This window comes from Halichoeres trimaculatus, unplaced genomic scaffold, assembly GCF_033239565.1.
Source record: "Halichoeres trimaculatus isolate MK-OKI-2021-1 unplaced genomic scaffold, fHalTri1.1 fHalTri1_scaffold_2, whole genome shotgun sequence".
NCBI classification, from domain to species: domain Eukaryota; kingdom Metazoa; phylum Chordata; class Actinopteri; order Labriformes; family Labridae; genus Halichoeres; species Halichoeres trimaculatus.
The window spans coordinates 28324895-28351119 of NW_027437180.1; the positions used below are offsets into that span (position 1 = coordinate 28324895).

Below are 26225 nucleotides of genomic sequence, written 5' to 3' on the forward strand. Positions count from 1 at the left end.
AAAAAATCGCTATATACTACATTATTGAAAATATTTATTACTTATTTTAATTGCACAAATCAGTTTATCAGTTCCATTAAACGTACCAAGGTAGTCTTAATGATTCATGTATGTACTGTTAACATTTTAAATGATGCTAGTTTTTTAACATAAAATTTAACCGTAAGAAAACAGAATATATATGGAATACATCTAAAAAAAACATTTGCAGCGGCAGGAATGACTGAAACTACAGTTTGCTACTGCCGCTATACCTGTTGCATTAGTTTAACAAAGGGATTGCACCTCACTTGTTTTTTTTTTTTTTTTTTTAATTTATATTCAAATTATAACATAACCCCCCAAAATGACCTTTCCATCAGTTTAGTTTTCTGTATTTTAAACACTACTTTACCGTAGGACATGTTTTAATTTTATAGTGTTGCTTTGGGACACAACAAATAAAACTATATCGTGAAATTTTTATCTTTCGCTTTTCTATATATTTATTATATAGTATGGTCTTGAGCCTCTTTAGAAAGTCGGTTTAAAAAAGAAATTAATAAAGAACATAGTGCTTCAATGTAGGCCAAAGACATCAGAAATACTCCCACAGACAGATTGTAGGTAAAGAGCGCTCTCTAGTGGCAAGTCAATGTCCCAAAATCCACAAGGCACTATTTTTTGTCACACTTTCTGCAGTTTTATCTCTTAACTGTGACCACACCTTACCACATAACATATACAATGGCTAACATTTAATGGGTGGAAATTGTTAGTCAGAACTGAATTTTCCCTAAAGTTTTTTTTGTGCATTGTTGAAGGTGAAAAATCATTTTAAGATCTCAACACGATTTATTTACAATTTTTATATTGTTGTAAAATGTGTACTATATGTGGTTAATCCCAGGATTAGTAGTTTATTTTTAGTTAACGTTTCCATCCCAGTTTTCCTCGTTTGTCTATTTAAGTGTTGAACCTTTTTTTATCAACTGATTTGTGGTCCAAAATAAAGATTAAAGCTCGAGAGACCTGGGATTTGTCCTCCAATGATTGCTCTCCTTACAGTGAATCCGCGCAACAAGGCCACACGGTGCTTTCACACATTTTAAAAGACATTTTAATAGATGTTTAAAAAGAGGGGGTTAACTTCACGTTACCTTCACGGGTTTTGTTGACATTTTGTGGGCCTGGGGCCTTTCAGCGCGTCGTTTTCGTTTTTACACAGTTGCAGAAGCAGATCAAAAAGGCGCCAAAGGTAACCAGCCGATGCGGATAGGGTCTACATTTGCTATTTAAGAAACAATACAGGCATAGAAATAAACGTAAACCTTTTCCTCCCATCCAAACGGAAGCTCCAAAGTTTCCACCTGCTAGCAAAGATGGCGACTCACCTGTCAGTTTATGAGGAAAATAACTGGGGATGCTCACCCGGCGGCAGAGCAAAAGTGATTAACGTCAAAGTTTTAAGGAGGTCCATGAGAAACCTGTCTCCTTCTAAAGACGAGGATAACTGGCCATGTGAATTGTTGCCCCGTGTAAAACTGGTAAGTGACATCTTTGTTTGCTATAAGTTAGCCACAACAACGATGGTGGTTTACAGCAGACATGACACACTGTTCTGTCATAAAATGAGAAAAACATCTTTCAAAAAAGCCAGGATGTTGTTGCCCTATCTGCAAGTTCTTAGCTGTTCCGTCTAAAGATACAAACACGATTCAACTGAAATTGTTCCCTTTCTAAGATCAAATTGTTTTAATCCTACTTTCTGTTGATGAAACCATGTATTTTTTAAGTGCTATCAAAAGAGCAACTGTGCATGGTCGATGATAGTCAACAGACCTTAAAAGGACCACTAACTTGGCAAACTAGATTTGGAAGTGCTCATATATATCATCTTACAACTATTCACCAATGAACAGTGTGTGACTGTAAATGAATGGTCCCACTGAAGGCGCCAACACTAGTTGAGTGATAGAAGAGGGCGGGTGGCCTGAAGGAACACAACAATACGTTTGAGGTATTGGCTTTGTTAATCTCAGTGCTAAAGAATCAAGACTAATCCATGGAGGGCCCACCTCATAACTTGTATAACTTAGATTCTACTGGCATTGTCTTGGTACATCATTGATATTCAGCTGGACATTATCTTGCACATTTATAGTTGATACTACAACTGCGATAAAACATTGCAGAATATAACTGTGTTAAAGATAAGCCTTCTCAAGCTCAAACGGGTAACTGTATACTTGTGGTTGAGCTGTCAATATCATTACAGCAGAGATAGTAGAAAAGGTCTTTTGACTGATAAGAGGCAGATTCATTGAGGGGGAAGAAAAGGTCAGGCAAAGGTCTCCTCTGTCACAAAGTAGGATGAGAATACACTCAGATAAGAAAGAGTTGACATCATGTACATTTTTTATTCCTGTGAGACAGGGCAGAGATCTTCAGCAGACGACCCACTCCCAACCCCATTTGAGCAGTTTTTCTGTTTTATTTTAGGTGTTCGAAAAAGACTCATTTTGGATGTTGCTTGAAACAGATCTCAGATAAAGCATTCAAAACTTTTTCTGAACACCTTAAGTCTGAAACGCAAACACCCAGTGAAACTATGCAACCTTAAATGGTATCATAATCAGCAGGGTCTATCTTGATAACTCAAAATGGCTAGTAAATGATGACACCTGTGTTTGTTTATTAACTTTAAATATCAAAGGTCCACTTTATCATCAATAGCCAGATTAAGGTCAAAGGTATGATTGTGAACTTACTATCAAGTGTAATCCTTGCCACTTGTGCAAAGCAGAATATCTAGTGCATCTACTATCTCAGCTGAGTGATAAGAGGGTTTAAAAATTACACCTGGCTTAAGTCATTTTTAAAGTGTGCAGAGTTTGGATTCACATATTCTTGTCATTTTCTTCAACAGATGTTTTTGCATAAGCTTTTGTTTAATCATATGTCCAGACGTAACACCCAGGCTTAAAAATGTGACTGTGCTTGTTGTCAAATACTAAAATTGATGTAAGCTTTGTTTCATGTTGCAGCATGCCTATGACTACTGGTTTGCACTCTGGCTGTGTTTAGAGAGCTGTATGAGCAACACCCTTTGTAAACAGTACAACCAATACAGCAGGATGTCAACTATTCAAAAGGTATAATACTTCATGTTTCACTGGGATATGGCACCATTCTCTGCAGTACCAGGGCATTGCCCAATCAGCTGTAGCTGTGAGTATTGCCCAGAGAAAACGTAAACTTTAAACAGCCACATCAGCATTTGATTGATGACAAGATAAGACGGGTGTGTGGTTTAAAAGGAGTAGCACACTTGGAGTAAGTCACTCCCTGCTGCAGAGTCGTTCTGTTCACTCACACCGCCACCATGACCTTCAACGGCACCTGGAAAATCGATCGCAATGAGAACTATGAGAAATTCATGGAACAGATGGGTGAGTAATGCCAAACTACTGACTAAATGTTTAAATGAACATGTGGCATGTTAAATGATAAATTTAATGGACTGTTTGACAACAAATAGTATTCCACCATAGCTACTGTCTGTGTGTACACTATAAACATTTTATGGTAAGGCTGTTTAAACAAAGTGCAGCAGGTCACACAAAATGATGGTAGCTGTTTTAAAGTTGGAAAGTAAGTCACACAGAGAAATTTTACTCTAACTTGTCTTTTATTTGATCAGATCTGTGAGGTAACTTGTGCAGCGATAGTTTAAGTAAAAAGTGAAACACTCAAATAGGTCTTTTGTGTTTAGCTTACAAACCCACTCACTCTCTGCAAGTTGAAAAACAATGGAAAAAACAGTGCATGAAAAATGATTAACCACTAAACCCTTTCCTTTGATTGTTCATTGTCTATTGAACATGTTCATTGTGTCTCTTCATAGGAATTAACATGGTGAAGAGGAAGCTGGCCGCTCATGACAACCTCAAGATAACCCTTGAACAGACTGGAGACAAGTTCCATGTCAAGGAGAGCAGCAATTTCCGCACCCTGGACATAGACTTCACCCTGGGGGTCACCTTTGAATACAGCCTTGCTGACGGAACAGAACTATCAGTAAGTTAAAGTTGGATCCCGTGTTGCACATTCATGATTTTCTTTTTTAAACTAAACATTTGAATTCATCTTTTTCAACTTTATATAAACAATTATTTTATTCCAAATACTGAAAGGTACCTTTGTATTTCAGCTGCTTTAGACTTTGAACCCTTGAACTGCAAGAGAATATTAGGTTATTTACTAAGCACACAAATCACAAATCAGAGTCTGACTTCTATAGCCACAACCCTTGTGTCACATTGAATTCATGCTCTGCTCTTAACATCTATGGTCATAAAGCAGTCACCGGCCCTCACGCAGACACATACAACACCTTTTGCATGTATTTATGTCATGACTAATTTTCACGTTTGTCCCTGCAGGGCTCATGGACCATGGAGGGAGACATGCTGAAGGGGGTTTTTGTTAGAAAGGACAACGGAAAGCAACTGACAACAACCAGAATCGTCCAAGGAGATGAACTCATTCAGGTAGGGTTAATAAAAAGGAAAATTAATGCACCCCCAAAACATCTCCAGAGACTTATTTCCAAAGTAGTTAAATAGTCATTAGTATATTGTAAATCTGATATAATTTGACATTCAAGTCGTCATCCTGTCAGAAAATATTGACTAACGTGATAGACTTCTCTTTTTTGTATGTGCAACAACAGTCACAGCTAATGTTGGTAGAAAATGGCCGGAAGCACTTAGTTATTCTTTTTATTTACAAACCTAGATTATTTGATAGATTTTCAATCTAAAAACTCATTTTATGCTTATGTTTTGCCAACAGAGCTACAGCTATGAAGGTGTGGACGCAAAGAGGATTTTCAAGAGGAGTTAGACTGTGCCGATACCTTGAAACCCCAAAGCGAGATGTTTAGGTTTTTCAGGTTCAGGTTTACGTAGAGTATTTTGTTGATTTATCAACAAGTTTTGCCCTTCTATCCTCTATCTTTAAAATTGTGCACTAGTTGTAATGCCTGTAAAGTTTATACAACCACTTTGCCCTGGACTGGATTTTGATACCTGACTTAATAAAGCCTCTGTGTAACAGCCTTCTCTCTTTTTCTCTTTCATCTGACATGATATCATATTCTAAGAGAAACAGTGGAGGTCTCTGCGTCTCTCAAACAAAACATACCAAGGACTCATCTGAGAGTGATACAGTAATTTAGACTTTATTCAACAATGAATAAAAATAAAATATATATAATGTACAAAAATATAAAGTGTAGACAGATTTTACATGTTTCTTAAATTGATCTGTACCTACACAAGTCATGAAGCATTCACTGGAGCACCAACAACTCAACTCAACAGTGGTGTCAGGCTGAATCCAAACCACACACAGAGGTGTATGACACCAGGATACATTTCCTGCACACCAGGCCACATCAACCAGTTATATCAGATAAAGTCAATGATAGAAATGTGTAGAGATTCCTTTTTGTTCTTGAGTGTTGATACAAGATAGTCTAATCGGGTTCTGTCCCTGTATATCAAGCACAAGATAAAATGTATGAACTGATGCAATGCCAACTGCGACTTATGTGACAAAGGACGAAGACCTTTTCTCAGACAGACTACTGCAAAGCCGTACTGTGACAGATCATGAATACAAGAAAAAACAACATGAGTTTATCTTTTCCAAACTCCAAACTGACACATAGGCATGCATTTCACATTTAATGATAAAGTTTAGCACTGAAAGAAGTATTTCAGGTGTTTTAAATTAAAGCTCTTTCACACTGAGAAGCTTAGCCCAAGGTGGTATGCACGTGTCACATGTAGCACAAATACTCCCGTTTTCTGAAGCTGACGAGAGAATGTCAAGTGTTGCCAATAGCTGTTGCATACAGAATGAATTGAGTTTGCTGCTTACCACGATGGTCATGGCTTCCAAGTCTGAAAGAGAAGTATACCTCTGGAAAACTGGACCTGGCTCAAGTCTTAAGCCCTGAGTTCCAATCCCCCAGCCACCCACCCACACACAAACACACATACAGACACACACACACATACACACACACAGACACACAGACACACAGACACACAGACACACACACACACACACACACACACACACACACACACACACACACACACACACACACACACACACACACACACACACACACAAACATACAGTACAATGTTGGTCAGATATGTCACTTTTAGCATTGCATATTTAAAAGTTTTCCATGACATCCTGCAACTCCTGTCATTCATCACCCCTATTTCATTTTGTGGTTTTGCTAACAAAAAAGAAAAGTCCCACTAAAAATGTCAAGGCACTCTTGATACAACTGAAGACACCAAAATTCGGAATTTTACACACAGCTCGAGTGAAAAGAAAAACATCTTGCTTTACATATAAAGGAGAAATTATGAATAACATGACAGATAGTGTGAAGAACTTATAAAACCATGTGTCACTAAAGAAACCATTTGAAGGGAGAAAACATTAAATATACTTAGATTGCACCTCATCTAATCCAACAGTTTAAGAATTAAGATGTCTTTTTGCAATGACTATATTTATGTTAAAATAAGAGTGAATGAGTGTTTATAATTACAAGAGCACAATCCGTAAGTGTAAAGGCATCTTACTTAAGAGATGAGACTGTTTCATAGATCAGTCTCAGTCAAAGTTTTCATTTTCTTTCAAATCAAAAAGTGTCAATTAACGCCCATGACAAATGTGAGCAGATGCTTCATTAATCGTTTACGTGTGAAACCACACAGATACATTTCACACCATCTTTTGGTGTCAGAAAGTACAAGCACAACACACAAACACAGCAAATGTAGTGATTAAATGTGTTTGGTTAGAATAGTCTAGAAATACCTGGATAAAAGTTATCATGGATAGATCAAAGTGCTAAGTGGAAACTAATAAGCAACAGGGTTTTTGGGAATAGACTTGGCAATTAGGTGAGAACATGAGAAAGTTATTATCAATATTTGTGATGTAACTACACTGATTTTGATATTCTTGGGAGTGTCTGATGTACATAATACAAGACCTTAAAAGTACCAAAATTAGTTTGAAGTAACCTTAAATGAATTTTTAGTGAATGCATAGTATGTCTTGGACAGTTGGTTGTTTTCCAGCGTATTGTTTGCAACATATCTTTATATATACAATGGATGCATAATCAAAAGTATGTGTCCTTGCATGAGCAAGAGAGGAGAAAAGGTTCAAGTTTCCAAAACTATCTTTAGAAATTACTATTTAATGAATTGAATACAAATAAGTTAAATCCAATAGAATTTATGTCCAGTATTATCATGCTCATGCTTATGCTGTACACAGAGCTAGTAAGACTTTGTAAAGGCCACATGCAGGTTTCAGAACAAGAGTAATTGTGTTGTATCAGATAGGCATATTAGATAATATTGGCATTGTTATGAAAATACCTGCAAATACAGACCTGTTTCAATCTGTCTACTGTAAAAGGAAGACTAAAAAATACAATTTGACATCACTGTGAGTTACAAAAACAAAAAGGATTACAAGAACCAGCACAATTGAAGGTAGAGTACATTAGGAGATAAGTTGTACGTACAGTGTAAAGTGACTTTTTAAATGACCAAGAGGCTGCACCAACCACCACAGAACATCACAGTTTCCAAAGAGTGTAGACAGCCAGAAACTGGATTCAGACCAGCCAACATGTTGTTTCTCAAAGATCTACAGATATCGATCAGTGGAGGCATCAAATCTGCCTGAAATCATCCATGAGAACGAAAAATCTGGGTGCAAAGATCTTCGTCATCATTTTCAAGCAACCAATGAGGTTGACTGGAACGGGGCAGCCCTCGGTCATTTATTAACACACAGATGTTGTAAAAGAACTGTTAAATGATAACGGGTAAAACAAATCAGTAACTAAATTACATAGATGTTGCAATGTCTCTTCCCTGGTAAACCGAAGCCCTCAACATGCATAAATTGATTTGACTGTCCTGATATTAGTCCCTAGACATTTAGTATTAAATTAACTATCTTAACCTGCTGTTTCAAATCTTCGGTCTGATATTTTCTATTGTTGTGTAAAATGACATCATATTCTTATAAAATATCTCAAACATATTGTCTCATGATAACATGTTGGGATTTTCAACACACATTGTCTTTTTTTATCTGTGTAATGATGCTACACAAAACACTACATCAATGTGTGGCCCCTGTAAACTGTCATGCCTCTCTTGCAATGAACACATGTACCTTCATTCTTTGATTTCTTCTGCAAAAGAACTTCCTAAATACAAAAATAAACATCTTAAACTGAGACAAAAAAGAAAAGACTCAGAATCCTTTTGTGCAAACCAAAAACAGTCGAGATTTTGGTCTCAAAAAAATCTTCTTTCAGCAATACTGTGGGATGATGGAAGACAGTATAGTAGATAGCTGATAATCTTTCAAACAAAATGCAACAGCATTTAAAATGGCGTTTACTTATGTGACAAGCTTGCATAAACACATTCCACTCTATTTGGAGATGTCTGGCTTCAGGACATGTTTCCATTCTGTAAACTCTTTGGCATCCAGTTGGTACTCTACTGACCGCTGCTCATCCATGTAAACAAATTTTACCAAGTAACACTCATAAAAAACCTCGTTCATCCAGTCCTTTGGCTGTCACTGGGTTCCATTTTGCAGTGGGTTTATTGCTATTATGGCCTGTAAAGAAAAAAAATAGAAATGAAAATCTAGTTTAACTTTAGTTTTATGGTTCACCCTGTTTAAAGCAAAACAAAGAATACAAATAAATATTGTCTATTTAAAAAGTGTCCAGTTTAAGTGGGGAAAGAAAAAATATATATATTTTGTTTGCAATGCTGTTTTATATGGTCATAGTAATTTATTTATAGAGAAGATTAGGGGATATTTTTAGATATTAACCCATGAAGTGTAAATAGATTTAAAAAAAAATGACAGGACTTCATCTGGCAAACAAATACAGTTAATAATGTTGATTTTTTAATGGTTTACCATAGTCCATCTGATTGATTTGCATTATTGTCCTCCATGACCAAAACAACCAAATATAAAAGAGAAAACTCCTAGATTATAAACAGTACTGTTATGTCTCGGATGAATTTGAGGTTTGCAAGAGAGGCTTACTTGTTTCAGGTCTTGCTTTTGGCACATCTTGTGAGTGTGTGTCAGTGGGGAGTGTGTGGCTGGTATCTCTGCGCTCAGTCACTACCACTGTCCGTGGCACTGTGGCAGAGAGAACAAGAGGCCTCTGGTTGTGGTACTTGAGACGGTATGTTTCCGTCATACAGTTATCCACATTGAAGTATGTAGTCAGGGAAACCTCTTGAGCTGGCACTGCCTGTTCACCCCTGCAGCCAGTTAGTCTTTCCTCACTTTCACATGATGACGGGGTGCTCCTCTCTGGGTCAGAGCCTGACTTGGAGCTTGCATCTGAGAGGGCTCTGAGGCCTGACATGTCAGGCTTCTTGTGAGGACTGACAAAGGATGTAGATGAAAGACGAGGACTTGAGGGAAAGGTTTCTTGAAGCATCCTTGGGCGAAACACTGCGTGGCTTGTTTCTCCCTGCTGAGGAGGGGTGCGCTGGGTTGATCTGAGATGAGGCGACCCTGTTGTGCCCGGCTGACGCTGAGTGTTCAGTGGAAGAGGCTCTGCAGTCACGTTGCTGGGAGGGTGGTATGGTACAGTCATGTGAGGACACGGGGATTCAGAGACGACAGACTCGCTGTTGCTGGAGCGGTAAGAGTTTTCTCTGTCCTCGGGCTCAGAAAGAGCTAGATCGTCTGAGCTGTTCCATTCTGAGCTGCTGGTTTTGGTGATGTGCCTCAGGGCTGTACTTTCTCCACTGTGCTGCTCACTTGGCCTGCTATCAGAGCTATTGGAGTCCCTCTCTGATGACGCTACTTTTCTGGAGGTACTGGAAGTGTACTTTGATTTCCGTCTACGAGAGATGTGTAGCACAGAAGCATGGAAATAATCACTGAATATAACAAACCAGTTCATTAGAGCAAGCTAGATAACACAATACAGGACACTACCTTGAGCTTGGACTGCACTTTAGATGTGAATGTGAAACTTGGTCATGGCTCTTTCCCTGAGGTTTGGGTTGATGTTTACCTACAATATATAAAACAATGAAGATAAAATCATGATGACAGGAAAGGAGACACAATGAAAACATATTGAAACACTAATTAGTTAAGCAGTGCTGCTTTGGATAGATTTACTCTATGGAGGGAAATAGCTTTAACATCCTGTAATTAGTGCTCAAGGTAGCCTGATGTATTTTTATCTTTTGACCTTTCCTTCTCTCTACAGAGTTAATTTAAGTAGAGCATGTTTCAAAGTGCCAAACTATTTATGTGCTGTGCACTGTCGGAAAATATATAGAGTCCAACAAACAAAAAGACATTAAAAAACAACAAACAATCAAAAGACAAGGAATGAAATGAAATTTGAAAACCTGAGTGGGAAAATACAGAGAATGGAGTAAAAATACAGTTCATTTGCACATTTTAGGCTTGGCTCTCAATTGGCATGAACTTACTCTTACTTCAAAATATTCAAGTTGGCACTGGCAGTTTGTAAGACAGTGAAAGTAAAAAAAAAACCTTGGTTGTGATGCAGGTTTGCTCAACCTCATTAGTCATTACAAATAGGGAGGAGCTCATAGAGGAAAAACATTTTTCCAAAATTCTTTTTTAAAGAAGAAGATGATTGGTTTCTGACTTTTTCATGTATTTTTAATCACTTTCCTTTCATTATGAACCAGGTATGTGTTAAATTGTCAACACAGCAAAATTGGATGAAACTCAAAGCCAAGCAGACATGTCATCTACACATCTGACTATAAAACTGTTGTCCTTTCAGGACACAAGGTGGCAGCAGCTGACTATTAAAGCCCCAAAGACCCTTGCACAGCTGGATAGACCAGTCCGTAGGAGCGCTGCAGGGTGCTGAATTTCTTCCCTTTAAAAATAGATGACATTTTTTTCTCTGTGGTTGCCCTGGAGAGGTCCATACAAGGGCAAAAACTGTAGATGCTGATGTTGCCTAAGATGCAAATAACTTGGACAAAGAATCAACCGCTGCACTCTCAAAGTACTGCATGAAAAAGAAAGACAGTTATGACAATGCCAGCAGCCGTGTCCAGCTGTGCTGTCTGAATGAGCTTTGTGGGATTATCATCAGATTAATGCCTGTGCTTGGCTGACTGGGTGAAGAGGTTAAAGAAACCAATTTAATCTTATATTCAAACTCGAAAGACGTAAATCAATAGTCAATTATTTTCACTTTGTCAGAAAACAAAGCCTTACAATTCATCTTTATACTAAAAGAAATCGTGAAAAAGACCAAAACAATCTCATTTGGAAAGTCTTGTATGGCTGGAAAGCCCAAAAAAGTGACCGTTTTTACTGTAAAATATGTGAGTTGATCATAAATCAGACTTTAAACTAGTTAGACCCCAGTGTACTCAGTTTATTTTTGGTTACAAGTCTATTAGTATCAACTGTAAGAATTAATTCTTACATTTCCCAGTAAATCTATTCCTGGAAGCATTTGCAGATTAGATAAGAGTCGTAACCAAGCCTGGGCAGAGACGTGTTCTTTGATGCTTCTCATCAAGTTATCATTTTCAGGTCATGCTATTTTTGTTGGCTGTGCCTCATTCTTTATCTCTTTTTTTTCTTTCCTTTTTCTAAACAACATTTTTAAAGTGTTGGCTTCATGTTCTGTGGAGTGGTTTTGATGAAGAAATACAGTCCACACTGTGTCAAGCCAAATTATTTGCCAAACTGTGCATTTACTCAAAGTCATAAGTAAATGCAATAATGCAGTTAAACACATAAATTAATAAATAAAACTCCACTGCTAATAATCATATTGACAAATAATAAGTTTTATTATCATACATGACTGTTAGTGAAACTAGCCATGTGGCTGAGGTTGTTACACACAAACTTACCTTAAAGCCTTTGAACTTACCATTGTGAGAAGGTGAGGACATGACACTTGATTTTGCATCGCCTCCTTTCTGATGCTGCTGGCTAGAAAATGAAAGACTATGTTTATTTTAAGCACATTTTCAGTCAGTTATATTGTCATAGTTCAGTTGGATTTTGAGTGAATATCTTTTTGTATTTTAAAATTGTTCTATCGAAAAAGGGAAATGTTAAGATTAAGAACACCCCTGGAAATTTAATTTCAAAATTTTATTAAAGAGGGCAGCTTAATCTCACTGTTTCAGTGGAACAAACTCAGTTCCAATGTTGAAAATATGCTTTTTATGCAATTTGATGAATACAACTGTGATTCCAACAGTGTAAAACTCCATGTAGTTGAGGCTACCTTTCTTGATAACTGTAGGTTAGGTAATTTCTCCAGTATTCTTAGAGCACATCTTTGGTGGTGTTTGATCAGTCTGATATAGAACCAGACAGACGCAAGAGCTTTAAAATGTTAAATGATTGGTTTCAGTGGGTCACTGTATGGTTTTTTACTGTTTTACTTTCCATATCTTAATGACTGAGTTAAGTAGATCACAAACAAATGTATTGGCAGGGATGACGTTTTCTGCGAAGAGTGTAAGTAATGTTTAATGATAGCTCAGCTCAGTAACTTAAGCTAAGGCCATATTTTGAACTTCACTTCCTTTGCCAGTGTTTGAAAACCCTCAACAAAAATAGATTAATAGCAGCCTGCACTAAATCTCTGAAGCCGAAAATAGACAACTGCAGTTGACACGCAACACACTTTTGTCAATAATCACTTGCAAACAATGCTCGGAGTTGGTATGAACAACCAATAGTTTTTGATGTGTTCAATAGACCTCTTGTGTGAAATACAGCAAAGATGTTTATTACACATACAGGAGTTAACAACAAAAAAACAATGAAATATCTTCTACTTATTGAAAAACCATCAAGGCAGAGATTACCTCCTACTTAAGCGCAAAAGCTTCAGTTTCCATTGTAAAAAGTTTCAACTGAACACAAAAGAAATGTCTCTTACCTTTGCAAATGTGCCTCCGGAGTCGTTCTCTGGTCTTTAACAACAAAGCAATCGACACCAGGTGAGTCTGGATTGGTGGAGCCACTGCTGAGTCTATCACTGCTTTCATAGCCAGACTCTGTCCTTTGGATGGTCCAGGTGTCACTACGTAGAAGGGTCTTTGGCCCACCCTTGAGTCTGCTGCTCCGTTGGTTGGCCCTGCTCTCTGACTCTACAGAGCTGTGGCTCTCTGTCTCATGCCGCTGTTCATCCTCATAAATCGTCATCAAACACTTCTGCTTCCGATCGTCTCTGGTTCGTACATGTTCTCGTTCTCGGTCTCGACTCTGTTCACTGTGCAATCTTTCCTGGGACGATGGCTTACTGTGCCGTGGGCTGTCATGTTGTTGTTGTCGACGCTGTTCTAGTTCATTCAGTACAGTGTCAACATTTAACACCTCACGAATGGGTCTCCAAGTGGACTTTGATTTGTTGTGACTTCCTTCACTGCCACCTTTTTCCCAATGATCTTGGCAGCTGTCCTGATCATGGCGACTTGGGGACGTGTTGTTCCTCCGGCTTTGAGTACCTAAGGAGTTGCCACGTGGCTCCTGAGATCCTTTGCTCGAATGGTTTGATGACTTTTCACTACGTGGATGGGTTTTTGATTTTTGGTCCAATGAGGGTCTAGGTCCATTTTCTGGAGGGGATGAAGATCTTGCATGTGCCATCTCTAGAGAAAGAGAGAGAGATAAAGATTGAACATGGATCACTTCAAACATGGTTAGACCTAACCAGATGTTTACAACTGGTTTGGCCTTGTTGGGATAGAAATCCTCTTCAACTCTAAATGAAGACATGATGTTCTACCTCTGTGTTGTGAAGAGTCTGCCCTTCGATGTCCTCGATCTTTTTTTGAAGTTTCACTTGGCCTCTTTAAATTTTCTGTTGGAGGCTCCTGGAACTTCTTGGGGCTGCCCAGGGGATGTTTCACTGAGGAAAAAACAAGGAAACAATTTGACGGATGAGAAGTTGCTCAACAATTTAGAAAAATGCACTAATGTTTTTAGATTTTACAGAGGCTGTTGGGTAAGTTGCTCTGACTTGTGACGTCAGTAAATCAAGCAGTGAATAAAGGTCACTTGGTCTTTACGCTCCCTTCAGTTCTTTAAGTATCACAGAATATGGGGACTATGGGGAAAATGTCCTGTAGAGAGCTGAGTGGGTAACCAGTACAGGCCGGATTCAGGGTCAGAGTTTGGAAGTTGGGGCTGACTGCTGGATAAGTACCAGTCCAGTTCCTGAGCACTGCTGAGTTGTTCTTAAACAAGGCACTGAACTAAGGTACTTGTTGGCGTGCAGCCCCTTCACTCTGACATTCTCCACCCGTGCAATCAGTTTGAACATGTGTGTGTACTTGTGACCTGTGTGTTTAGCTTTTTAATAACAGAGCAAAAAATGAAATTCCCCTCAGGGATTAGAAAAGGAAGACCACTGCTGCGTTTCATCCCAAATTAGCTCACCAGCATGTGAAAAAGTCTCATATGGACCTCACTAATTGTAAGTGTTCAGGGCTATATTCCCACTCTGTGTCATTGGATGGTACTACCACCAGTGCAGGTACTTTTTTTAGGGTTGTTAAAGGGTACCAGAACTTGTTAGTTCAGAGTCAGTCTAGAAGTCTACCAAGTCAGCAACTTGAGCCCTTCCTCAGTCACTCACTACGTACTCTATGACAATTAAAAGTTATTTCTTTCATTCTCACTTGGCATTGTAACAGGTGTAAAGGCAAGGAACAAAAACCCATTAAATAAACAAACTCGGTCAGCAACAGGCCCACTGCTTCCACATTTATTAACCCTGTGTTAAAGTTAAGTCACTCTGCAGCACAATAAGGTCACTCAGAAATGCGGGAATCATATGCCACCAATACCAACACATTGCCTAAACAGTCTTTCTAGCTGTGACATTGACTTAACTCCTGCTGTTGCAAGTTTGACAACTCCCAGCAGCATTCCTCAATTCTACTCTCCAAAGCAGAAACTGTTGTTCAAGAACAATAATTAGGCATTACATACGTGTTTTTTTCTGACAGCATGTGTTAATAAACACATGGAAATTGATGATGTATGTTGAAACAGAGGTGAGTAAGTAGTAGCCTGTAGGTCATTGTAGGGTTATAGTTATAGGGTTCCAGCTTTGTTTATGCAGCAGACATTCAGTTGTTTCACAGGAGTAGTTATAGTTAAGGATAGAAAAAACACCTAGAACTGTCAGATTATTTTCCAGAGCACACTTGGCCATGTTAGCATCAGTATTATTGTGACTCTCAGGCGGTTTATCCAAGTGTAATTATTTGTTTTTTAGTTGTGAGAGTGGTTAAACAATGATAGAGGACCCAACACCAAGTACAGCATAGCACGTCCAATACAGAACTAAACCTCAGAAAAGAAAGTTTAACAAACAAGTTTAAACAGAAAATTTGGGACAAGTATTTATAAAAATTAACAAAACCTGAACAATGTCAAATTCCAAAACAAACAAAAACTTTCACTTACACATATTATGGTATAAACAAGAATCCAGTCCCATGCCAGTCAAAGAGCCTGGGCAACGCACTAAAGCGAAACAATCCATCTAAACGGGCACCGGCGCCATTGCCAAAACACCAAGCAGATAAATAAATGGACTCTAACATCAGAAATGTCTGAGGGAGAAGTGAGGACTGTTGAGCAGGAGCATGAGTGCGCTTGGCCACAGGAGTAGGGATTAGGGAGTGAGGCGTGGGTGGTAATCTGCGTGCAACAGAGGCATCATCCCCATGTCAAGTTCAAGCCAGCACACAGGGCAGGACAATCTTTCTGCTTACGGTTTAACAGCACTCTCTAAATCCCAATTCAAACCGAAACTGTAATTTGCAGAGCAAATTTGTCTGGTGCCATAGGTACTGATGGAGTTTTATGTTGTTAGAGTGAGTCAGATAAAAGACGCTGAAAGGCAAGAAAATAAGTTTGAATTGAAATTGAAATGAAAAATGATAAATATTCTGATCTTTATCATGACCGCCTGCTGTTCACTATTACTGTGAATACAACAGATGTCACAGCCATCACAACAGCCTTTCTTCACTGACGTTGTGCTATTTTACAGGAACTGGCCTCTATTAAGAGAAAAAAAAAACTTCTTGTTGGCATTGAGGTGGAGAGTTGCATTAGATCACTGAATTATTTTATATTTGAAGACTAGTTTATACAGTTATGCACAACCTTGGAAGGACATGTGTACACTTTGTGTGACTAAGTGGGTATGAAGCTCAAAGCACTTTACTTTTAAAACCAAATTATAGTGAAATAATGTTTGGGTTGAAAAAGGTATTTTTCAAGTGATTTAATAAATATTCATCCAAACAAAGTAGCTAAGATACTTTATTATTACAATTGCAAATAATTTAAACATACAATGAGGAAAATAATTTTTTACCTGCTGTATTGTAGTTATTCAGGTGATCATCTTTGGGTTTTCTAGACTGAGTTATTATTTCAACTCTGTTAAAGTAGTGTGGTTGTTTTAGTGTTTTTGAGGTGCAAGAGAATAAAAAAATCAATTATCAATAACAAAAATATAAGTTTGATTCTCAGACTATAACATAAAAGCCTTTCCACTATTTTTACGTAATTTTATTTCTAAGTAATTAAACATGTAATGGTTAAGGTTTAAGCACTTAATCAATCAATCAATCAGTCTTTATTTTTAAATCATAACAAATGTTATCTCAAGACACTTTACAAAACATTCACAGGTCCAGAGCCGTAAATGTTAATAAAATTTTACTATCAGAAACCCAACATCAAGACAATCAAAGCAGTCTTATCTTATCTTAATCCACCATGAGTACTTGGAGCAAGTGCTTTTAAAAAAATCATATTCTCTATAACTTGCTTAATTCACCTCCAGTTTTAAATTGATTATTTTACACTCTTCAAAATATGAAATTGAAAGTTTTATTGTGTTTCAAAGCAGATCTGTGGGTAATATTGAGTGGTGGTTTATTGCAACTCCCTGGTATTAAACAAATGTAAATCTTAGCATAATCTTGAATATTTCAGAGAAAATAAGTGTAATTCAGCCAGAATGTGAGCACTTTTGCTTCACTGCCCAGCTTGTCTATCATCATTCAGCCTTTGAGTTACTGTAAATAAATAAAAAAATGGAATTACAAGGTTTATAAAACATCTGTGTCTTCACAGTGAAGTGTGTTTACAAGGATGCCTGAATTCACACACCTCTAATGTCAGACGAATATTCCAAAGTAAAGACTGCTGATATCTGAAAAGTTGTCTTACCCGTTGTGTCACCATTAACTTGGGCTTTGTATCGAGGACACATTGAGGTTTGCCTTGGTGCATCCTCATTAGAAACTGGAGAACCTTCAGGGTTGGTGTAAAATAAAAGAAGTGGCTGGAAATGGCCTCTAATACACTTGGTTGCTACGTCTTTCCATTTAGATCCAATCTGAGCACAAGGAGAACATGATGTAAGAGCATGTAACGCGCAGTAACAGGTAGACTTTTAAAATAGAAAAAAACTGACCTCCTTTACTGTAGCATCATCAAAAAACATCCATTTTGAAGATTTGGTGTGATAGGCAAAGGCTGAGTAATGTTTACTGGAAAAACAGATCATCCCCACCAGATGTAGCTCGCTGCGTTTGGCGTTTTCATCAGTGACACGGTTGAAAAGCTGTGAGGAAGCAAATTGGAGAAGTTTGATCCCTGTCTGGATTGGATGGCTGATAAAAAAATCCTTGGAGAAAAGGAAGTGTGTTTTCCTTGCTTGATGTAAAACTTTTTTAAAGGTCACAGCAGTCTTCCAAGGATTTAAGTTATTTTAAAGCAAAAACTAGTAATGCTCTACTTGATCATTGGGGATGTTAATATTCTCCATATTCTCTCTTAATGAAGGCTTAATTTAATTAATTCCTACAAAAAAACCTATCTGGGTTTATTATCCTGTGAAGTTTGCTTTAATTCTTACCCCACACAGATTCAAACGTGGGCCAAGCGATCGAATGACATCATCTGTAAGATCAGACTGCTCAGCGTCCCATACAAATCCAATTGTGACGATCTCTGGACAGTTCATAAGCACACGGCGAATCTTGATACTTTGACCACAGTTGCTCTGTAAAATATTGCCATAAACAAAAACAGGTCAATAAAATCCACCAACATTCAGGCATCCGATATTTTTTCCGACAACATTTTTTAAGAGGTTAAGCTGTTTTTTTTTTTGTTTTTTTTTTTGGGGGGGGGGTTCCTTTGTCAGTGTCTTCTTGTCTTCTAGACCAGTGGTTCTTGAACTTTTTTCAGTCATGTACCCCCTATGATATGTTTTTTTTTTTTCTGCCAAGTACCCCCTAACAAGCACAAAGCAGTTTTGGATGGGAAAAAAAGAACATAGCACTGTACTGTTAGTGTCTGTTGAAAACGATATTAAATTTATGAGCTTAAACTTATATTGGATTAAAACATTAATTAAATGAATGGCGATAAAGGAATTTTTTCCTTGGTTGCTATTTTTTGAATATACATACCCTGGAGTGCCCTTACGTACCCCCTGGGGTACACGTACCCCCATTTGAGAACCACTGTTCTAGACCGAAGTAATCACTGAATTTGTGCAGCACAAAGACTGGAGACAAGGAGGAACAACTAGCACAGATCTACAGTCTGACTCATAGATTGCAGACAGCTACTAAGTCCAATTTCCTGCACAGTAACATAAGTTTTACTCAAAGTTAAAATTTGTAGCTAACTTCCTGAAGATCATATTATTTCTCTTTAGCATCTTTTCTTGAAAACATGTTGTCCTCCTATCAGCAAAAGATGAAGAGAGTAGTCCTGAGTGAGTCATAACTCACTGTTAAAAGTGAATTGTTTACATAGCAGACACATCTTCAGAGCTAATTTATTCTTAACAAATGATTGAAAAACTTTCCTCCAATGTCTGGTTGATAGGCCGTGACTTCACCTCTTTTCTTTCACTTGTGTTGTTCAGAAGTGAACTAAATCTCGTAAGACACAGCACTACAGAATGTCATAACAAGAACACGTTCAAGGACAGAAAAGAGCCAGACAACATTCATTGTATCTGCATCATTATTACTAAGTCTGTACTCTGGCTCAAAGCTTGAGGGAGAATAATGGGGCAAGGAAGGCTTAACCAAACTGAATCCTACTGAAGAGGAAGATAGCATTTCAAAATACAGATGAGAGAGAATCAGTGGATATGGCCTTACTGCTATTTATATCCGAACAGTAGTCTGGCATCGTCATCTGCCAGCAGTTTCAAGTGCCACAATCAAAAGTACAGAGTATACTCTGCATAGCTGATTGGGTCATTTTGTCCAGTTTTTCTTCTACAGCACGCTACCTGATAAGTTGAATTACATGTATGACTCTGAAAATAACATACATGATAATAAAACACATACCGGGCAGCTTCGGAGGTCACCTGTGTTGTTTGCTGCCTGCAGCAATTCTCCAAACATGTCTGACCTGAGCCGCTCGCTCTTGCCCATCATACGATCAACCTGTTGGCTGCAAATAAAGAAAAAGAACATGTAGACTGAAGATGAACAGTTTTCTCCATTAGTCAAAGAAAGTACCTCAAATGAATATTTTATCCAGTTGACATATTTCACAACTGGATTTTTTTTTGTTTTTGGTGCTTCATATCAAATAATTAATCTAGTTACAGCTATAAGTTAAAAAGACTGTGAAGAACTTGGGTTTGGTGTCAGTTCAGTTCCCCATCAGATAAAATGGTGCTTCTTATCTTTCTGCTGATCCCATTATTTCAGTTGGTAAACTGAAAAGTGCTGTACACTTTCAGGAAGAAAATGTGAATAAAGGCTCGTTGTACAAAGTGATCCCTTTGCCTCAGCATTAACAGATAAACAGATAAAAGTAATTTGCAATAAGATTTATTCACTTGTGTTGTTGCATCTATAGGCATCAAAGAGACACCAGAGCTAATTTGAATCTCTTTCATATCCAGTTCAGAAATGCCCTTATACATTTGACTTGTATATAACAGCTGCATAAAATGTAGAAAAAGTTATGAGAGGAAAAGTGCCGTTTGTGTTAAAACTCTGCAGCTTTACATAATGAACTTCAATACCATTGCCCAAAAATAAATCCTGCTTGCCCTGCCAGTACAGAAAGACACACTCATGCAGCAGGTGAGCTGACCACACGTGGAGCACTTGTTGCACCAAAGAGAAAAGAAGCTTCATTTTTGGTTATTGAATTAACTTGGCTTCCTCATACTTTTGAGAAGTTCACACATAGTTAACTATAATAAATGTTAATATTGTTGGGAGCTCGACAATTAACGTAAATAAAAATAAAATTTGTGATGATCAAAGTCCCATGGCTTTATAAATACAGGAAGAAAATTGATCTAAGATGCTTAAAATTGCAATCAAATAATTATCTAGCAACCTTAGTTAATGCTTTGACATTTAAATCAGGATTAGCACTCTGGCCTCATTTTTGTTTCCCAAATTTTAAGCCGTGGCAGCAAGTCAAGTACTTACCATAAAGCAGTGGTTGAGACATAATGTACCAGTTCTGTGAATGGATGTGGGTCTGAGGATGCTCCACAACAGCGGCATACAAACTGTAAAAAAAAAGGATATTATCTTAGATATTACAGCCTTTGTTTGCATTTTGGGACATGGATCTAGAATCATTAACATCTGAAATATTTAGTGAGAGCAACTTTTTATTTTACTCTTAAAATAACTCATTTTAATTTTAAAAAAAATCACTACCTGATTATTTTTTTTATCCAAATGTTTTTTTTTAAAAAAAGCTCTTTGGTTGTCAAAAATAATGTCAAGTTAATTAACAGAGGATGTCAGAAAGCTTAATTACCTGCTCATAAAGCATCATTGCAAACTTCTGATGGGTGATGCAAGATTTTGAGGAACAAGCATCGGTTGAAGCATCTGAGACAATGTGTAAATGAATTCGCTCCAGGATGTTCTCCTAATATGTACCAGAAATAAAAGCAGAATCAAGCACAGAAATATTAGTTGTATTCTGTCTGCCGATACTTTCAAATTAGTTCCTCTTCTATTATGTTGAAATAAAACCTTAAAACTGCTGGCAAGATCAGAACTTTATCTTTAAATTAAGAACTGAAAAAGAGTAACGTCCCTAATTTTTAAATTAGGCTGGTGAAGCCATGCTTGACTAAGATATTATTTTCCTACAATGAGCTCAACACAAATATAAGCTGTAATTTTATAATGGATAATATAAGGGAAAATATGTGACAAACAAAACTTATCCAAAGGCCGGTATTTTGATAAATGAATTCTTAGAGTCTAAAAATCAATTGGCCAATGCGCCTGTATATAATTTACATTCAGTCATTAAAAGGTTAAATATACGAAGCCAAGTCACAGTCAGAAGCCTCTACATTTTAACTTCCTGTCACAGAGAAAGAAGCACCATCATATTATTTAACACAGAGTGAACCCTGTAAAGGTCTTCCATTGAATATCACTTTGATTAAAAGCCAAAGGCACCATGTCAACCTACAAAGCACTCAGCAGCATCGTCCATTAGGCCGAGCTGGAAGCGTTGTTCATCTTTGAATGTCTCAGCTAGAGCATTTCGCAGGCTGTCGGACGGAAGCACTCGCTCTCTACTCTGCTGAAACTGGCTGAAGATACTCTGAGGAAAATAGAAAAAGCACATTTTAATTTCAAATAATGTTTAGTAGTTGCTGAATCCAAATGTACCATATTTCCACAGCATTTGTTTTGGTGAACAGAAATTAATAAAATTTTCCTTATTACTGCAATAGCTAAGTTTAGCTCAAAGTGTAGACCAATGCAAACCTTCAAAGCACAGAAAATGCAGGCGTCACCAAGACAGAAGTGACCTGAGAGCTGCCTCAGACTCCTCCGAAAAATATCCAGCTGCCAGAGCACCTGGGAACATACAAAACAACAACATAAATCGCTCTGCAGAAGACTGGTAACAGCTCAAGGCAATGTCATTTCTCTTACATCATTTTCTTTGCTCAAATTTCAGAGAAGAGTGAATTTTTGTTTGATGTCTTCAGGTTACACGAAGGGCTTGGCAGAACTGCTCCGCAACTTTCCTCACCTGAACAGCGCTGTTCAGAAAGCAGCTATTTTGGCCAGGTTCGTTCAGCAGGCCTTTGGTGAGCGCGAGAGACAGCATGCTCCCAGGCTGGTAGGATTTTTTTAGGCCTCCTCCAGGTTTTTTGAACATCTTCACCCATGCCATGGAGTTAGAGCCTGCAACTGATGTAAAAATATTTGGATTTGTCTCTTGTTTGGCAACTTTAGAAAAGACACTTGTCTTTGCTTCTTCCATACTTAGCCACTTGAGAGTTATTAGTGAGAACGCATCAGTTAACATCACAACACAAAATTCACATAATAAATATGTGAAAAGCGACCTTGGGTTCTTTGAAAGGCGCTAAATGAATTTAAGTTATTATTATTATTATTATTGTTATTATTATTATAAATAAGCAGTATGAATATGTATATTTCTGATTTAACAATGAAAGCCTGTCTCATATCTATTACTTGATTTGTAAAAGCTTATTATTTTGGCAGTTATTTTATTCATTTAAAATGTGTTTAACCAGGAAAGCCTCATTGAGATTGAAAATCTCTTTACCAAGAGTAAAAGATGACTTTCAAATACATCACCAAAAAGTGTTTTACTACTCTATAACAAAAAAACAACAAAAAAAATGTCTAAAGCACTCTATTTCATTATATCTGGAGCCTACATTTAAAAAAAAAAACAGATTAGTAGTTTTCCTAAAATTATCATGCTTACGTATGTTCCTCGTGTACTCAGAGCATGATTTTGCTCTTGATCTTTGCTTAAAGCTAAAGCGAGGTTTAACTTTTGCAATAGCTCTCAAGAATAACTTTGAAAAATGTTTCCAAGTAGATACAAGTGTTTCAGAAGAAATAATAATGTTATCACTAGTACCGATTCCCGTAAAATCAAAAGGGACTGTGACTGTGAGGGAGTGGAAGAGAAGAAGGTTTTCCATGCTGGACATGAACACAGCATTGCAAGGTTGTATATTTAAGAAGAAATGTGTTAAACTGAGAACTTTGAGAATTTACTACTATAAAAATTAACATTTATTACCACATAAACACACACAAAAGTACAGAAAATTGGTACCATTGAGTACCAGTACCTATTGCATTGGTACTGTATCATTTGAAATGTAAATGGTATCCCTCCCTAGTGATCACAGCAGGTTCAAAATATTTAAGAACAATAATAAAGCTATAGCCATGTGGGTTTAATATTAACACAGATGTCAAATTACTAAATTTTAAAACAGTCTAAACAGTTTTCTCCAATTTTTCAGACGACAGACCACTTATCCCATGAGAAAACTCACATATCACCAAGCTAAATAGCCTTGGAACAAAGGCCCAGAAAGAAAACTGATGTATTATAAACTCACATCATACATGTTTCAACCAGCATCTTTTCATTTTTTAATTTTTGTAAATGTTCCATAAAAAATACGCAATTTACTCGCCCACTAGGGGGCGCTGTCTAGACCACAATTTGAGCAACACTGGTCTAAAGGTTATGTTAAAGAAATTTAAACCTTAAGAATTGTGATGTAAATGTAGTGAGCATTGATTTTCCACAAAGCTCTCAGTTATTGCAAAATAAGAAAGTTTAACTTTTATATAAATTAAAATAAAACACAAAAAAATGCATTAACGGGTCCAACCAGTTGCTTTTGCAACCCAATAATACGCTGGTGATATTTAATCTGATGATAAACAAGCCTGTGTAAAAATTCAGCTAATCTCAGACATGCTTTCACTGAGTTTCTCATCCAAAACAAGTGTTCGGGTCGGCAGCCAGATGAGTCTTGTTATCTACCTTCTCCAGAGTTGGGGGGAGACTTGCTGCAGCTGGACATGCTGGGAGGTGGGAGCTGGTGCGTTGGTCTGGCCATGGGCTCCATCCATTTCATCCCCAAGCTCCTCCAGAGCGGTTAGTGGAAAGCATGATCGGGATCAGCCACAAGGCAGCCTCAGCAATGTGCCACTGGACATTGAATGGCAACTGGACAATATCTGAGGACGCACATTTGGGCAAAGGTAAACCATTAATATAATAATACACAAACATTATTCAGTTCACAGTGCCACTGCCAAAGCTTTAATGCACTACAGTCATTTAATACTTTAAAAAAAAAGCTTCAAGTGCATGCCAGCAGGGAATAAAAACCTGAGCTCAATGTAAATTCCCCCTCGTCATGTAAAGCATTTTAAAATGAGAAGCTGTGTGAGGCAGATAAACCATGGTTTATATAAATCAGGGCTTGTTTTGTGCCATAAGTGGTGAGTATTGTTGAATGTTTTAGAGACTGCTGTCTGCTGTTCACAAGCACTAAACTATCATACAAACTCATCTTGTAAAGACAAGACAACTCCATAACTGATAGTCTAGGAACACAGCATTCATATAAAATGGCATTGTTTACAGATGCTTGATACAGATGTTTTCATTCATCTGTAACAAAAGGAAAAGAGAGTAGCAAGAGGAACAAACTTATTCTGCAGAGTATTTGTTTGAATTATTTCCTAATTTAATCCTTCCATTCGCCAACATTCACATTTTCAGTGTGTATGGTCCAACTTTCATCGAGACCATTTGAGTTTGTAGTGATTAAATTCAGGACCCCTCAAATCAGGGTGAACACATTATTTACCTTTTTGTCATTAAATTGCATCAAACATTGAGAATGAATTACAACACAAATATCTAAAGACAACCCCCCAACACACATAAACACACACACTACCGCACACAAAAATCAAAGCACAAAGAAAATCCTTTTTTACTCTGAACAACACACATGAGCGCAGCTATTTCATTTCAATCAATCAACCGTGTTTTCTCACCACCTGATGCCGCTCCTTTGTTTACATTTGTTAGATGTATACATCAGTAGAGTAAACACGTCAACTACGACTGCATCACTAGATTTCGCTGTAAGAAAAAGCACCTTTGAATATACTCCAACGTTTTCATCATGAATGTCATCATGAATTGAAAGCCAGCATTTGGCGTCAGTGCTCACATGCGTTTCTGCACTAACCTCTCGGACACCATGTGATGCCTGTACAGGCCTATACAGTCTATTTGGAAGCGCCCATCTTTGCAGTGGGGTTCATAAAAAGGACGTAAACACAACACTGATCGGGGTTTAAGACCATCTAATGCTTTTGCTGCGTTGAACACCCTAAAAAGCTTCGACGAGCGCTCCCCCACAGAAACAGCATGCTGCAGCCTCACAGTGAACTGTGTATGTGAACAGCGCCCGGTCAGCTACAGTGGCATAAATATGCCGCAACTTGCACTGAGACATGGAGAAAACAAGTGCTCTGCCGACTCACCTCAGAGGGAAGCCGATACGTGGAAGCTCGCTTCAAATGCAGGCGCAGGGCGGTCCAGCTGTCAACCGCGCAAAATCCCAGCACGTCTCTCCCAATCCTGAAATGAAAACAGGCTAAAAATGACTGCAGTTACATCCAGACGCGTATAACGTACTATCTGTCATAGTGCAGCGGTCCCAATCCCTCCGACACGCACATAGGCGGCAGCACAAGCCTGTGTTTGTTCCCTCACAGACCCAGCCGGGACAGTGATATTTCGGTGAAAATTCGTCCCCTTTCTGTACACGATCGGGGCCAGTGATGGCCTGTGTCAGGATGTCCGACGCGGATTAGTGATGTTTTGAGACTTGAGAGGTCAAACTCCGCCCCTAGTGTAGCCTGAAGTGCACTGCTGCTGTATCGCAATCTTCAATCCCTGCATGGCAAACTGTGTGCTGGCGGAAGGTCAGACTTCCAACTTGTCATGATGATGATGAGAGAAGACATCACATGACTGCACTGGTTTCATAATCATGCAGCACTGAGGGTACTAAACCCTGCCTGTGTGTTTTGTCTCTTTTCCCTTTTTCAGTGATGCTCTTAAATGTCAAACAACTGAACAGAAAACCATTTTACGTCTGAAATGAAATAAAATACCAAATGTGTAAATATGTCACAGCTGCCGTTAGAAGAGACAGT

At 37.9% G+C, this 26225-nt stretch overlaps 2 protein-coding genes across 3 annotated transcripts; one reads left to right on the top strand and one right to left on the bottom strand.

The window, feature by feature from the left end:
• Positions 1–1110: 1110 nt before the first annotated feature.
• Positions 1111–5342, top strand: fabp2 (fatty acid binding protein 2, intestinal). Of its 2 annotated transcripts, XM_074699033.1 has the most exons (5): positions 1111–1526; positions 3027–3431; positions 3887–4059; positions 4425–4532; positions 4837–5342. In XM_074699033.1, the coding sequence occupies exons 2-5, from the start codon at positions 3365–3367 to the stop codon at positions 4885–4887; spliced, it is 399 nt and encodes a 132-aa protein (XP_074555134.1). In that variant the 5' UTR covers positions 1111–1526; positions 3027–3364; the 3' UTR covers positions 4888–5342. The 2 variants fall into 2 exon arrangements, with proteins under 2 accessions (XP_074555134.1, XP_074555142.1); XM_074699041.1 differs by lacking the exon at positions 1111–1526 and having other exon boundaries at positions 2730–3431.
• usp53b (ubiquitin specific peptidase 53b) lies at positions 5200–25972 on the bottom strand. Its single transcript, XM_074698997.1, has 18 exons — positions 25744–25972; positions 25548–25644; positions 24025–24221; positions 22228–22388; positions 21957–22049; positions 21655–21789; positions 20983–21096; positions 20643–20725; positions 19536–19641; positions 18077–18223; positions 17633–17782; positions 17386–17554; positions 13913–14035; positions 13064–13775; positions 12038–12099; positions 10090–10168; positions 9178–9992; positions 5200–8733 (listed from the first exon to the last, which is right to left on the bottom strand). Exons 3-18 carry the CDS (start codon positions 24116–24118, stop codon positions 8657–8659), a joined length of 3120 nt encoding a protein of 1039 aa, XP_074555098.1. The 5' UTR covers positions 24119–24221; positions 25548–25644; positions 25744–25972; the 3' UTR covers positions 5200–8656.
• Positions 25973–26225: the final 253 nt, after the last annotated feature.